The 16,563-nt window shown below is 32.5% G+C and overlaps 1 protein-coding gene across 1 annotated transcript in view; it reads right to left on the bottom strand.

The window, feature by feature from the left end:
• Positions 1-1,275: 1,275 nt before the first annotated feature.
• The window catches only part of LOC128163064 (serine/threonine-protein kinase OSR1-like), a 31,616-nt gene continuing 16,328 nt past the window's right edge, over positions 1,276-16,563 (bottom strand). Inside the window, exons 3-14 of the mRNA XM_052826527.1 lie at positions 15,797-15,905; positions 13,006-13,203; positions 11,272-11,381; positions 10,775-11,010; positions 10,437-10,485; positions 9,574-9,729; positions 8,716-8,952; positions 7,165-7,214; positions 6,967-7,019; positions 3,914-3,982; positions 3,369-3,430; positions 1,276-2,850 (exon numbers count right to left, since the gene is read on the bottom strand). Coding sequence (XP_052682487.1) covers positions 2,752-2,850; positions 3,369-3,430; positions 3,914-3,982; positions 6,967-7,019; positions 7,165-7,214; positions 8,716-8,952; positions 9,574-9,729; positions 10,437-10,485; positions 10,775-11,010; positions 11,272-11,381; positions 13,006-13,203; positions 15,797-15,905 — 1,428 coding nt within the window. The 3' untranslated portion in view covers positions 1,276-2,751. The remainder of the gene's footprint in view (positions 2,851-3,368; positions 3,431-3,913; positions 3,983-6,966; positions 7,020-7,164; positions 7,215-8,715; positions 8,953-9,573; positions 9,730-10,436; positions 10,486-10,774; positions 11,011-11,271; positions 11,382-13,005; positions 13,204-15,796; positions 15,906-16,563) is intronic.

The raw sequence follows: 16,563 nt of genomic DNA on the forward strand, positions 1-16,563 counted from the left end.
ATAGCACAAATAAAAACTTTTTGAAAAAATTTATTTTTGAATCGACAACTCTTTAGTTTCACATGGAAGAAATATCCTAATACAAAGCAACAAATTCACTCATTGCTTGTAAAGTTTCACATTGTGTACCGGTATATACCTTGACTTTGGTTAAAGAAAAAAATATAATGTGTAAACTACCGGTCAAATGGATTAAATATCAATTTTATAACTATGGATTTTCCAATAGATTAGTCAATAAATGGTTGTCCAGGGATTTCAATTGTATGATCAGGTTTCAACAAATTTTAAGGACCTTAAGGAACTCTGTTAAATTTGAGACAGATGTTTATTTATTAACCTTCTTTCGCCCTCAATGGATTTAAAAATATACAAGTTCACCACCCATCTGGAATAAATCTGCTAAAGTGACTATGTTAAACTTTAATCATTTTCTTAAAGAAATTTAATCTATCATCTGAAATGCAGATACAATATTTTACATATCTATATTTATTTAATTAAATTATAATAATCATTAATCACAGCTAACAATAAGAGTTATCTCTCTTCCATGATAAATTAACCGGTTTTCATAGGCCTACAGACTGTTTTTCTTATATAAAAAAGAAATATGATGGTTATACATTAAATATTGAGTTTATAATTGAGCAGGTATTCACACATTTTCCCCTTAGCTAAAAAAAGCTTTCACCTTAGCTCTGACTAAAACTGCACCAATAATTATGACAAAAACAAAATATATCTAATACAGACCGTCGCAGAGTTGTTACATGTTGAACAAATGCAATTTATAGACAGACACTTACACTAAACTGACCACCCAGTCACAAAAACAACAGTCAACAGGGGCTTTATATATATATATATATATATATATATATATATATATATATATATATATATATATATATATATACTCAGAGGTAATGAACACAGTAGCTGTTTGTATTCAAATAAACAATTATAGCTTCTCACATGTAAAAATACAAAACATAACATTGACCAATCTTTCCTTTAAAGGAAAATCATATTGACACCTAGATGTAGATTCTAGCAAAGCACTTTATACTGTAAGTTTTCTCTAAAATTACACATGCCTATTTCACATCCCACATAATTCCTTATGTAAGATTAAGTTAATGTTTAATTTTATCTTAAAATGATCCTAGATTACGGTAGGATGCCAGATACATTAAAATAAAAATTTTCCACTTTAAAAAGAAATAGTTATTCCATCCCGTTATATTTTAATTTGGTGGCTATTTTTTTTTTTTTAGTTTCCTATTTCCAAACAGTAAAGAGTTTCTTGAGATATAATTGAATGTAAGTGGAATTCAATTGTGCATATAAGAGGGCTTTAATCAATAAACAAACAAATTCGAGTGATTCTTGTTTTGCAAAATGCCAAAGGTCAGTTGTGAAGAAAATAAATTTATCTAATTTCAAGAAGATTGCATGCATGGACCAATAACTGAATACAAAAACTTCATATTACGGTATGTCTACAAAAAAAATTGCAAAATGTACATGTACCGAAGAGGAAGACTTCTAGTTTTAATGCTTATATTTAGACAGAGGTGTAAACTTATCCACTGTAGCGAGTAAGTTTTTAAATTTTGATAAATATTTAAAATGATTATCCAAAATAATTGTTCATTTTTTCAATAAAAGAAAAATTAGCTTTAAAAAGGCTGAATTCTCAACAAATTACCCATTTCATCTACCTTTAAAATTTTAAACAAAACATTTAGCTACAAACTATATTATTCTGTAAAGAAAAACATTCAAAATGTTTGAGGTGTAAAATTTGAATACTTTCCTGTATCTTTATATAAAGTTCTTCATTTCCAGGAGATTATTAAAGTCTAAAAATGGCCATAAACATCCAGCCCCCTCAAATAAACAATAAGTTTGTAATTAAAAAAAGTTGAGTTTAAAGTACTAGACCTTACAAGATGTAAAGCTTGAAAAAAAAAATCTGCATTCAATATCCTTATGACTTATTATACATGCAGCTCTTATTTTTAAAGAAATAAATTTGCATATTCAAGTTTTGAACCCTAAAAAATCCTAATTTTCCCCTAGCTTGTTCTTTGTTTAAGAGAGAAAATTGTTATATTTGCAATCGTCAAACTTAAAAAACTTTTCTCAAATGCACTACTAAGTGGTAAAATTAATGCATTATTTTTTTTTTTAATAGAAAGAGGCATAATGTGTTTATTCACACAACTATTATGAAAAAAATATAAAATTTCTGTCATTATTAAATTCCTCAATTATCATCATTGCCAATCTTTTTTAAAACAGAACCTTGAAGCATATTCTTAAAATGTGAGTTTCATATTTTTTTTTACAAAAAAAAGAGGTTTGTGCATTATAATTTCAGAGCACTTAAAAGAATTCTTATACAAGTGTAAAAAAAATAAATATCTAATTTCAATTGCATGCATGGATTAAAAAAAATCATGCCTTATTTCATTCACTTTGGTTAACTTTGGTCAATTACTAGTACAATAACTGTAGTAAATGCAGCAATACAATTTCATCACTGACTGATTGTACTTTTGCTTAACCACTCATGGATGACAGTAACAACAAAAAAGAAAGACTGCATATAATTACAAATTAACACAATATGTGTCAATTAGAAGTCGTAATATATATTGAGAATTGATCAATCCTAGTCTTGTCTCTGCTTGGCACAGCACTTGATAATAGAGTATCACAGAAGCTTCTGGGTAACCCGGACTACTGTAGTGGTGCCACAGATCCGTCGTTTATTGATAATTGTGCGAAGCCAATCAATGTCTTGTCACAGGGTGCCTCATTTGATCCACAGCCAGAGTTCTACCAACAGAAAAGGGAAACGATGATATTCCATAACTACTTCCAGCTGCCTATTTTTCTAATGAAGTGCCAGGGATAGGGAATTTTGCCTTGTTATAAACCTAATTTGTTATATCCGTTACCTTGACAATATGTTTAAAACTCACAGGGAATGAAAATAACTTCACTGTGAGCATCAATTCATTATAAGTGTGTACGTTATAGCATGTTTTACTGTAATATCAATTTCACTATGATTCTGATTATTTTCAAATATGTCATATAATCCTATAAAAATATCCCAAAAATACTGTATTAAAAACAACTTTTATTCCTTTACATGAGCTAGAAAACTTTGCAAGGTTCAAAAGATCTTAACTTAAAGACTTCTCATCAGGACCTGATTAACAATGTTTCACGTATTATAAAACGAGGCTTAATTGGAAAGTTAGGAATTAGGAATCAACAGTACTCAGATAATACATTCCCTGATACAGTAGGTCATTCATTTTTAACTCAATGATCACACCCTGACTTACTAAAGCAAAGGTTACATTCTTCAGGTCAGGGTTGTCCTGAATTTTCTGTAAATTGGCAGCAACTGAAATTATAAGAAAATAGTATATTATAGTTATCAAGTCACAAACTGATTCTACATAATGCACACACTAAATAACAACTGAAATTATAAGAAAATAGAATATGAAGTTACAGATTGTTTCTACACAATGTACACACAATAATATCCTTCCTGCAAGCAGGATGTAAAAACGAAATCTGAATATACATGGCCACTGAAAGTAAGCCATCAATAGACAATTGATTTACATCAATACACAATACTCTTACTGGGAATTTTCAGACAACTGCTAAACTTTTAACTTTTGACCAAGAAAGTTTGTTCAAGGTCACTGCACAACCCTATTAAAGGCAGTCTTTTGTGAGTCCGCGAAAGATTGGACCAAGTAGAGAGAATTTTTGATAAAGAAAAGAAAACTAAGACCTTCACTTTTGATTCAATGCCACTCTTAAAAATCTTATTTTTTTTTTTTTTGCAAAAGATTTCTGCATGTGACCTACTAACCGACAATCATGTCCTTTCCATTTACGAGACCAGCTTCCACCATTTCTCTGGACACACTATCAGCTGTATCTACACAAAAGATAGTCAAACCCATGTTATCGTACATATGTAATAATGCCCCAAGACAAGATCATATGAATTAAATGTACTTGACCTTAATGTTCAAAAGCCGATAATGAACCATAGAGAAAGGACTATATATGGTTTGAGCCTAAAATGGCCCCCTAAAATGAACATTGTCATTTTACTGTAATTCTTTGTTTTATTTGTACAAATATACATTTGAAGTTTTTTCATAATTTTCATTTTGAGATTTTAGTGCCCACAATTTAAAAATATGACATCATAAAGTTGACCTTTTCCCGCCATTTTCGCATTTTTAGCATAAAATGGCTTGTTTTGAAGCAGTTTTTCTTTAAGGAAACATTGAGCGACTACTTGAACAAACAAAATATTTTCACCGAAGATGTATCTCTCCAATACTTATAAGTAACAAAAAGTTTGTTCTTGTTCAAAGAGTCGCTCTATATTTCCCATTCAAAAAAAGATAAGAAAAATGTCAATTTTTGGTTGATTTTGATTGAATTATAAAAATAGCGTCATTTCTGACATCATATACTGCCAGTGAGTGCATATAAATCAAATAAATAGGTGAAAAACATATTTCATATCAACTCTTTTATTAAATAACACAACAAATTAATGTATGTACCTGAATCATTTTAAAAATAGCAAATTTTCGGGACCAAATTTGACTAATATCATATATAGTTCTTTATAATAATTATACAATTTTTTATACTTTCAAATAGAGCTGGGTGGTTAACATATTAACAATCAGATCTTACATTCCTCTAGTTTTTAGACTTAATTTGTTAAGCTTTAAACATGTTAAACTATTCTTTAGGAAAGGAATAATCCACATATTAAATTTAAGCTTTAAAACTTTGATATTTTGTTTTATCTCTTATATAGAGCTCTACCTCTTAAGGAGATTAACACTGTATACAGGGATATTTTCGCCCCAAGTAATTTTTTCGCCTTTATACACTTGCAATATGTTTTCCCCTGTTTTAAATTCGCCCAGATACAGTTGTGGATATGTAATGGTTAAAATTATACGTGGTATTTGCGCGAATCGCGTACCGTATATTTTACCTGTGTTTATTCTATTTATAGAGTTTCTGTTCAGCGCAAATTCTTTTTTTAGAGATTATGTTTCTTTAAACTTATTAAAAATATCTTTTGAACATTTATCTAGTTGTTTTCGATTCTATTATGATACTCAGCAAAGTGAGACTAATTTGTGAAATTATTTATTTACTTATTATAATATTTGAGATTTAAACTAGTCTAACAAGTTTATACGGAGTCTCACTTCGCTGACGCCCTTGAGAGTGTTCAGGTGTGAAACGGGTGAAACGTGTGAGTGATACTAGTACCTTACATTATTTACGGTAAGAGAGTTATTTTCATGTTTGGAATAACTATTCATTTGTATTATATTCCAAACACAGTAATTTAAATATCATTTATGTGAGAATAATAAAATTGTTTTATATGCAGACTGTTTAGAGAAATGTATAGCGATTTGAGATAACTTCTAATAAGTCTGTAGTATTTTTAGATTTAAGCATAAATATATATGGTGGTTTTTTTTATTATATACAGTCATACCTGTTGCAAGTGAGTGCGCTAGTCTACTAATTGACTGTGTGTGGCACCGCCGCCATATATTGGAGGTTCGTTGATGTCATATTTTGAAGTAAATGCAAATTGTGTATTATTAATTTTTTAGTGTTTCTGTGTGTGTCTATTTGTAATATGAGTTATTTTGTTTATATAGGAGCTCATTGCCAATAAATTAAATATTTAATTGAAATAAAGAACTTGAACAGAATAAGCGATTTTATTCTATTACAAAATGGCGTCGTGGACAGGATTTCAAACATTTTAATTGGCAATGAGTTACGGTTAGGGTCCATACACTGTGAAGACGCTCAACGTTGTGATCTGATGTGGCTGTGGCAATTTTGGCTGAAGACCCTGTTATTGTGTTGACAATACTTCGATGATCATCATAGACTAACGGTCAACTGATATCAAGAACTACGTACAAACACCGTTCTCAACGCAACGATACATTGTCAAGGACCTTGGACATTCCATCCTCATTACAGTGCGCGTGTTCCAATCAACAATCAACGCCCATTGAGGTGATAAGCAACAATTGCACCTATTATTAACTGTAAACTCACTTATAACATTGTTTTTTGTGCATTGATTTGTATTTGAAAATGCCTACTAAAAACGAAATCAAAGAATTATTTGACCGTGAAAGAGAAAGGTCTGACCAGTTAGAAAGTGAGGTATTATTACTACATCGAAGGTTAAAGAAAGCAGAGCATGAATTAAGTTTGAAAGATGAAGAAATGAAACAAAAGAGTGATTCAAATCCAAATAAAACTGTGTTTGTTGCGAGAGAGAAGAAGATTGCAAGGTTGTGTGGGAGACCTGTGAAAGAGAGTGACCCTGATGTAGCAGAATGGCTTGATGATGCTAGGCAACATTTGAAAGTTATCAATGACAATGATGCTAGGATAGATTTTTTAATGGATAACTTAGGTGGTCAAGCTAAAGATGAAATAAGGTTGAGACCAAGACTAGAGAGAGATACAGCAGAGAAAATCTTAGAAATCAAAAAGAATTTGCGCTGAACAGAAACTCTATAAATAGAATAAACACAGGTAAAATATACGGTACGCGATTCGCGCAAATACCACGTATAATTTTAACCATTACATTTAAACAGAGAGAATTTGGGACATTAATGGAATTTGTCAAGTCTTATATTCACCTGCTGACAATGAGAGCAAAAGGGGCAGAAACAAAACGAGGGACAAATATTTCCCTGTAAACAGTATACCCGTAATCTAAAAATGGCCATGGCCATCCAGTCCTGTAAAGTACAGTAAACACAATTCTGTCGGTATTCATGTTCTTACCTTATCCAATTGTAAATTCAAATTTTCTGTTGGTATTCATGTTCTTACCTTGTCCAATTGTAAATTCAAATTTTATATCATTAAGTTCTCTCTTTTCATTCCTGAAATGAAATTTAAGGCTAAATCAAATTGCTTGTTTTCAAAAATGCAAAAAATTACAAAAATATCACTTCCCCTCCACCAACTACAACTAATATAGATATAGAAGATTTTATAATTCTTTGAGTCAGAAGAGATGTAAATCACCTGAGTCTCAGCACTAAATTCAGTGGCACTGCACCTTGTGGGGCCTCAACCTTAAAAAGAAACAGAAATTCAGAAGATAATGTACAGGTAAATCCTAAATAAATCAATGGGCCTACTGCTTATCTTTTCCAGAATCAAATTTATGCTTAAAATTTATCATATTACCGGTAAATTGACTATTTTCAAAAGTAGCATTTACCAAATGCTAAAAGGGCCCATGGCAAAATTAAAGGACTCAATATACAAGACTGTGCAAGATTCTGTGAATTATTTGAAAAGAGCCACTTTAACAAGACTTTGTATATGTATTTTGGTAAGATGTAAGTACTTATTTCTTGCATCAAAACAATAAAAAAAGACGCTGGTTTCGAGAGAAATATGCATAGATTGAGTAGACTTAGCTCAAAAGCCAGACAAATACTGTTGATTTCGAAGAGCCATGATTGAGGGGGCCAACAATGAACTAGACAGGCCTACATCACATTGCTGTTTGACACAACTACCCAAAGTCCAAGCTCTTGTTAAAATGGTTCTGACACAACTACCCAAAGTCCAAGCTCTTGTTAAAATGGTTCTGACACAACTACCCAAAGTCCAAGCTCTTGTTAAAATGGTTCTGACACAACTACCCAAAGTCCAAGCTCTTGTTAAAATGGTTCTGACACAACTACCCAAAGTCCAAGCTCTTGTTAAAATGGTTCTAAGTGGGTGCTCAATTTCAATGGATTTTGCAGGTACCCATCATTCCCAAATTTAAATCTTTAATGTAAATCTAAACTTTGATCTAATTCGTTACTTATAATTACTGAAAGTTATGTCAACACAAACCTGTAAAATACTGTCAATGAATGAGAATATGACCGACTAACTAACCATACGTCAGGGTTTTTTTTTCACATACCACAAAATTTGTTAAAATGGGGTAGATATGTAACCATTTTTAAATGCATGTCATTTTTTGCATTTTAAAAAATTTCTGATGACATAAAAATCCTTAATAATTTCTGCGTATTGTATTTTCTGCAAAGAAAAATTGATCATGGAAAAAAACAAAAAACTTACCTGGTAGATGATTGCGAAAATAACCAAATTTATCCTGCAACTACTCCTTGCATTGACCAAATAAAAGTAACCCAATAAACCAAAGCTATATTCGGTCAATGCCAAAATTTACCACATGCATTTTTCTGAAGCTTAAATACACTGTGACATCATCATATTTGCTTCGTTTACGCAATGGCGTCATGATTTCAATAGCAGATATGGAGCAAAAGTTTTCGAAAAAAGCTTGTATGAGGCCTAAAATATTGTGATTTGCTTGATATTACGTTCCAGGATAAACAAAATACAAGGTTACTGTCTTAAAATATAAGCAATATTTGGGATCGGGTCGAAAACATGAAAAGGGCCCGGCAAGCCTTGCCCTCTGTCACATTTTCTTACCCTCGCCCAAATATAGCTTATATTTCAATACAGTAACCATGTATTTTAAACATATATACACAGTATCATTCCACAGCAAGCAGACAAACACAGATTGACCAAGCTTACCTGTGGGGCGGGGGCCGGGGCCGGGGCTGGGGCCTGTTCAGGAGCAGCAGGAGCAGTTTCTTTTGCAGGGCTGGGTTCTGTTACAGTGGTTTCATTGACCAGTGTCGCAGTGGATGCAGCAGAGGAAGCCTCAGATGCCACCGACTCCACAGACGGCGTCGGGGTGGCGTCCGGTTTCTCTTTCACTGTCGCATTGTTGCCAGTGACCGATGATGATGAAGTAACCGTGTCCTCATTCTGTCAGAAAACATGATTAATTCATCAAAAGAAATTCAGCATACTCAAAATAAAATAAATTTCATCATCTGACCACTAACAGTTATCGGGATCCATTAATCATCTGGTCACTTACTACTATTCACCAAGATCCATTTCATTGTCTAACCACTTACCCCATGTTCATCTGGATCTATTTCATCATTCATCATCTGATCACTTACCCCATGTTCATCTGGATCCATTTCATCATTCATCATCAGTCCACTTACCCCAAGTTCATCAGGATCCATTTCATCATTCATCATCTGATCACTTACCCCATGTTCATCTGGATCTATTTCATCATTCATCATCTGATCACTTACCCCATGTTCATCTGGATCCATTTCATCATTCATCATCAGTCGACTTACCCCATGTTCATCTGGATCCATTTCATCATTCATCATCAGTCCACTTACCCCAAGTTCATCAGGATCCATTTCATCATCTGATCACTTACCCCATGTTCATCAGGATCCATTTCATCATTTGATCACTTACCCCATGTTCATCTGGATCCATTTCATCATTCATCATCTGATCACTTACCTCATGTTCATCTGGATCTATTTCATCATTCATCATCTGATCACTTACCCCATGTTCATCTGGATCCATCTCATCATCTGACCACTCCCATTCTCCTTCCTCATTCTTATGAAGTTTTCCACTAGAGCCCGGGACCCTCTTCACTTTCTGGGGTTTCACAGACACGCCCTCTGATATTAAGGACTTCACCAGGTATTGCTTGTCCTATGAAAAAATCCAAGGAGGAAATTTTGATGACTCACAGGCTTATTATTAATAATGAAATGAAGAGATTACATGTGTATAACACATTCCAAGAGGCTTTTTTCTGGTTCCAAAAGCTAATTTTTTCACTAATCATGAAATTTGATGCAGCTGATAAAGAAATGGTGAAAATTGCCTCCCTTTATTCGAATTCCTGAGGAAGCTTATAGACTGAATATTTGCCAAACATGCTTGCTAAAAAGATCATAGTTTGACAAAGATTGTCAGGTCTGCATTCATGCAAATATCATGAAATGGAATATTTACCAAAATGCATAATAGCCTTTTTATTCCATAATTATATCTGTTCATTAATTTTGAGTTATCTATTTCATTCAAATACATGTACCATAAATGGAATCTTCAAATTAAATCATGGTCATACATATATAACACAACAAAATTAAAGCAATTACTTGTACTCAATGTACTTTGAATATGTGGAATTAAATCAATAATTAACATACTGAATATATTGAGTTTGATTGTTATGAGGAATGGAATACATTCTAAACGAGTAGAACTGTGTACAGTATATTGTATATAGGTATATCTACTTGACAATGCCATTCCTATGAAAATTATAGGTTTAATTTTCTTTCAATCTGTTCTTTTTTCTAAAATATGTTCCTACATATCAAAATCAACTTAAGGTGAATTTTTTTTACCTTTGCTTTCTTGAAGAACTCATGTTTTAAAAGTTGTTTTGCAGTTGGTCTGAAAAGAAAAGAAAAGAAGAAAAACATTATTTAGAACAACATGTATACAAATATTCTTTTTCTTAAAATCCCGGTGCATTAGCAAGAACGAAAACTAAAATCCAGATCAAAAATGTTAAGGTAAATGACATATAGTCTCATAATTGAGAATTACTTGACTACATCAGCATGAAAAAAAAAATTTCCTTACTCTTCAAGACAGAAGGGTCCCTTTACTGGACCTTAATCAAGAAGATTAATTAACAGCCCTGTACTCAGAATTCTTCAATCTGCTGACTGGTACTCACCTCTTGTCTGGTTCCTTTCGCAGACATTCATTGATCATCTTACGGAATATTTTGGAGTACCCCTTGTATTGTTCCTTATCCTCCGCATTGGTGTCCAGATTTGGTGGTTCGTTCTGCAGTGTCAACATCAAGACTTTCATTGGAGGATATTTATGATAAGGGGCGGTACCAGTCGCCAGCTCAATTGCCGTAATTCCGAAACTCCAGATGTCTGCCTTAAAGTCGTAGCCTGTCACCTAACAGGGAAGGAAAATTATCAAATTACAAAAACACTGTTTATCCTGTGTGTCCTACAATATTCACATGGATCAATTTTCATTGATTTTGCAAAATTGAACATTGTTGACAATGTGACCATGCATTTTTATAAAATCTGTTGTTTCATTTTTTACTTGACAAACCGTTACAATTTCATGGATCACCTCAAAAACAAAATCTTAAAGAAATCAATATAATCTAATATATTTCAAAACCATAAAGAAGAAATGTTTAATAACCTGCTCCATGACCTCTGGGGCCATCCAACAGGGTGTCCCAACAAAGGTGTGCCTCACGGTGTCTCTGGTGATGTCCTTGCCGGTCGCTAACCACGCACTCACCCCGAAATCTGCAGACAGAGGGAAAAATTGTCATTTCGAAATTAATATAGCCATTACATTTCAGAAGTATAGTTATCTTCAAGATAAGGGGATCAATGTGAGATAAAAACTAATTACTTTAGGTTAGGGAAAGGGGTTTGTGGGAAGGGGGGGGGGGTGTTAAGAGTCGCGAAGGTTAGACGTTTAGAAAAAGTGCATAATTCACCTGGGATTTTGCATTACTGTATTTGTGATCAAAATTCCATTTTATAATATTGATAAACAAAAGAAATACAAAGAATTCTTGAAGGGACTTGGACACGATTTGTTTTTCCATTTTCAATGTTTATACTGATAAATATAGAAGTTTTTAATGCTATGTCAAAATTTGAAAGTCAAATATCAAGTTATAAACAAGATACAGAGTTCATAGTTCTTTGTTTTGTAAATATTGTCGTTTTTTCATATGTGTTGAATTGGTGTAAGTTTCAATCAAATGCATCTTTCTTTTGTTGATAATAGTATTTATTAAGATATTGAGTTAGTTTAAATTGTTTTTACATGTCATTTTGTCTAAGAAATGGTAATTCTCTACATCACATTTTTTGTAAACAACTATAAGACTCGAGCTATGTTTACATAACAACCAATTCTTACCTCTGTATCTCGCTTGTAACTTGATTTTAACATTCAGTATTTTGGTCTATCATTTAAAATGCTCCAGTAAATCATTTTATACATAAAAAATAAAAATTAAAATTTTTGATCTCATATCGTGTCCAAGTCCCTTTAATAAAAGAAAATGCTACCGGTAATTATACATGTAAGTACTTGACAATTTACATTTAAAAAAACATTTACAATTAAAAGGAGGAGGGTGGTCTTGATAAAATCTTTGTGAATTTAATTTTTGGTCAGACATTGAACTTTGGATTTGCCCTTTAAAGTAATAAATAATCGTTGAGGATTAAACTTTCTGTTCCCTTCATGGTTGGTAACGTTGTAGGCAACAGCAAGTTTAAATTATAGTTTCTTCCACAAAAACAACTTTGTGAAAGGCAATTACAGTGGTTTAACAATTTTTCACTCAATATTCCTACTACATTGTACTAGCTGGTATACTCTTTTGGCTTTGAGCTTTTTCTTTCTCTCAACTCACTGTTTGATTACAATAACTATATGGCTGGAAAAGCTGAAACTTATGTGGAGGCATCCTTATGTAGTGTACCACGGTAGATTCGATTTTGTTCAAATTTGATAACATTGTATGATTATAAAGATGATGCATGAGTAATCACTTATGTTTAATATGTATGTGTTTATACAAACAAGAACAGTACTAGATGTAGCAGCAGAATCAGGGCAATTAATTCCCTCCCCCCATCCCTTTCCACAACTTTACTCATGTACCTTTGATTTCAAATATATTGTTCTATGTGTTATGGAACCTAACCCCCATCCCTGGAAAAATTAAATTACCTAGATCCACCTCATCAATAAAACGGCAAGCGCTGCTATATAACATACACTGATGCTTAATACATTCATTTAATCAGACAGTTAACACATACAATAATACTTCACATCCACCTAAATATATAGTTCACACATACTGATCCTTTACGCATACACTGAATCAAATGGTTCACACACCTGCAATATAGACAGCCCCATCGTCTCCCAACAAAATATTTCCGGCTTTGATGTCTCTGTGTATCTGTCCATTGTTGTGGAAATAGTCCAGACCCTTCAACACTTCTTTCAAAACCGTAGCAATGGACGCCTCATCCATCACTCCATTCTTACATGGTCCGGATTTCATCCGGCTCTTTATGATATCCAACATGGAACCTGGAATAGTACATAAAATAATAAAAAATATACAGTAATGTTGAACATATCAAAATGAGTTGGAAAATTTAAGCTGATAATTATAAATTATAGAATTATATGATGGAAATCGTTCGGCCTGAATTGGGAAAAAATCACACAATTCTTTTAGTGTGTATATATATTTAACTCGGCTTCATTGACCTTTGGATACTGTTTCCTTCTAAGGCCAAACATATTAAAGATAAAATTATCAGGCACCACTGCAATAAGTCAAATGATGCAGCACTGATCAATTTCATTTCTAGTCTGAAGAGGAAATCGCTCAAATTTTCACTAAATCTAAGCGAGTTATTCCCCTTTCAAATCTTGCAGTAAAAATGTCTGTTGAAGTCTAATGGGAGCAAATAAAGATACTTGTAATTTATTTTTTTTGAGGGGGTGGCTTTTTTGAATTTTTCTTCAAAAACTTGGTCTGTTGGAAAAGTATAGCAGAAAAGAAAATACAGTGTCCATATATAGTGCCGTTTTTTTATTACCATCTGGTGATTTTGACCTCATTAATCTTTTCTTAAGATATTTCTTCCTTGTCTCACATGACCTGATGCCAGAATCAGAGAATTTTTTTATTACCTGTGAGTAAATGTTGGTTGGGGAAAAAAAACAGTGAATAATTCATTGAGACGGATCCATTTACCAGATATACTTATGGATATAAAGACCCTGTTCTAGCAGTACCACATGGATGCATTAACTAGAAAACTGACCAGTCAGGAAGGGCCCCGCTATGACAATTAATATAGAGAAGTGAAAAAAACTTTGAATCCATCCTCTTTATATTAACAATGATGAAAAATAAATGCTCGGCATAAGATGTAAAGAACTGCAATATATAGGATCTCATAATTTTCATCCATCAATTAAAGTGTTAAACTGAGGGGTAAAAATATAAGGGTGCAGCTCATGGAATGAGAGTTTAATTTGATTACATTTAAAAAAAAAATTGAAAATTATAAGTAACAACTGTATTTTTAAAATTTCAAGATAATTCCTGAATGTCCAAAAACTCTAAATGGTAACCTTGTATCTGCATAAAACAGGGATAACCTCATGTCTTATAAAAAAAAAAAACTAAATTAAATGTGAATTTAAAAAAGATTTGAACAGGTGTTTTATAAAATGCAAGCCTTCAGTGAATGCAAATACATTGTATCACCCAGGGTTGACCTCAACTTCAAAACAAACATCAGTTGCATACAAAGGTGTTCATTAATCTTCATATGACAGATAGAGATAAGCCTCTAAATTTTCTGCAGCAGGCAAGATAATTAATCCCAGGGGGTTATTGTTCTGCTCTCTCATCCTTTTCTTCTAAATTTACAATAAGATTTTTTTTTCAGAAATGACAGAATGTGGTTATTATCTGATTACCTGTTAAAATTAACAGCATTAAGGCAGAAAAAAATAAAATAAATAATTAAAAAATAAAATAGTGAAAAAGGACATCTTAATATATATCTTGATTTTAGAATTCAATAAAATTATCATAAATCATTGTGTACGGTATTTTAACCAAAATAAAGTATGAATATTATATTTTAAATCCATATTTCAAAGAATGTACACAATACTAAACATCATTCAAAATTGACCTTAACTTCAAAACAAAGTTCCTTTGCAGACACAGGCAGTGCAGTAATTAATCTTAATGTGACAGATAAAGATAAAGCTTAGGATTTTCTTCCTGTGGAAGGTTAATTAATCCCAAAGGACAAATATTGCACAGCCTTCCAAGTATACATTGGTAACATTCTCAGAAGTTATCTCTCTTTGCCCATTCATTCTTATTCATAGTTAAGGAATCTACCCCACCACCCCAGCTCCAAACCAAAAGACATAGAGAACCACACTTAGCATCATAAGATGTATTTCTGTCTACTGAACTACCATACCAAATTTGATCTTGATTGGGCTACCATAAAAAAAGTTATTAGAAAAAAACAGAAAATTTGTGGACGGAAGAGTGACAGACGGACGGACAGAAGGACGGACGGACAGAGTGATTACTATAGGGCACCCGCAAATCCTTGCGGGGCCCTAATAAATTGATGGTACAAAACTAATGCAGATAGAATATGGTACTGACCCTGAGCAAATTAATTGAGCAAATTTATATCCTTAAATATCTTTAAATAAGTTTCTGTTCAAAGTACCAGTAAATGAGGTTTACCATTTTACACTGTGGCTTGGCAATTTGAAGGAAAATTATTGATCTCTGTTTTTCACAACTGAGAGGAACGTTGCTCTTGCCTTTGATTAGCTTAATATCCTTCTTCATGGACAGACTTAAAAATGTTTGTCATTGTTTAAAAAAAACTGCTGTGTGAATCAGTTCAAACAACTTATGAATTACAAATGCGATGAAAAGGACATCTGAAAATATCCTTACACGCACAGCTACATTTACATGTGCAATGAACAGCCTCATAAACTTTGAAGAGCTCACTTTTGATATAACTCTCAATTTTCCTCACTATATTCAATATATGAAAGTGAAGATGATATCAAAAGTGAGCTTGTCTAATTTTTACGGCCCCCAGGGTCAGACACTTACCTCCGCTACAAAGCTTCATGATGACCCAGAGTTCTTCTTTGACGACAAACGATGTGTAGTACCCCACCACATTCTCATGCTTACACTGGCTCATAGCCTGAATCTCTTTCTGAAATTATGAAAAAATTTTCAATTAAAAATCTTCATCTCAACCTCAGCAAAGAGTATAATCATTATGAAATACAAAATATGGTCTGGACTACCATCACTGCAAAAATTCCATTTATTTATCATAAACTTTGTTATTATATAGTCGCAGGTCTGAAGCTCTTGGTCTGAAAAAATATGGATGGACAACTTGGGTGCTTCAGATTTGTATGCGTTAAAAAGTTGAAATTTATGGCGGATTTATAATGCACAAAAACTTGTGCAAACTTTGAAGAATATGTAGTACATGTAATTTCTTTTCATTTATAAGAAAATGAATAACAAGATATCTGTAAGCCAATGCTCACTAGTAATCCCCCCACTCAGACACTCTGATATGAATAATTATACAAAACTAGATACGATCTCGTTACGAGTAACGAGTAGGTCTTCCGTTCAATTTTTAAACGATACGATTAAAATATCAATGGAATTCGAGATAACCACTCCATTTCAGATATTATATACCATCGTCAATATCCTTTAAAATGCTTAACAAAGAGTTTTGCTTTTTCACATACAGCACATTAAAGATTTAAGATTTCATTCCCCTAAAATCCCTAATTACGTCATCAATGGATTTTAAAATGAGTTTTACAAACTGATAATGTTACGATCAA

Source organism: Crassostrea angulata, chromosome 9 (genome assembly GCF_025612915.1).
Source record: "Crassostrea angulata isolate pt1a10 chromosome 9, ASM2561291v2, whole genome shotgun sequence".
In the NCBI taxonomy this organism is placed as follows: domain Eukaryota; kingdom Metazoa; phylum Mollusca; class Bivalvia; order Ostreida; family Ostreidae; genus Magallana; species Magallana angulata.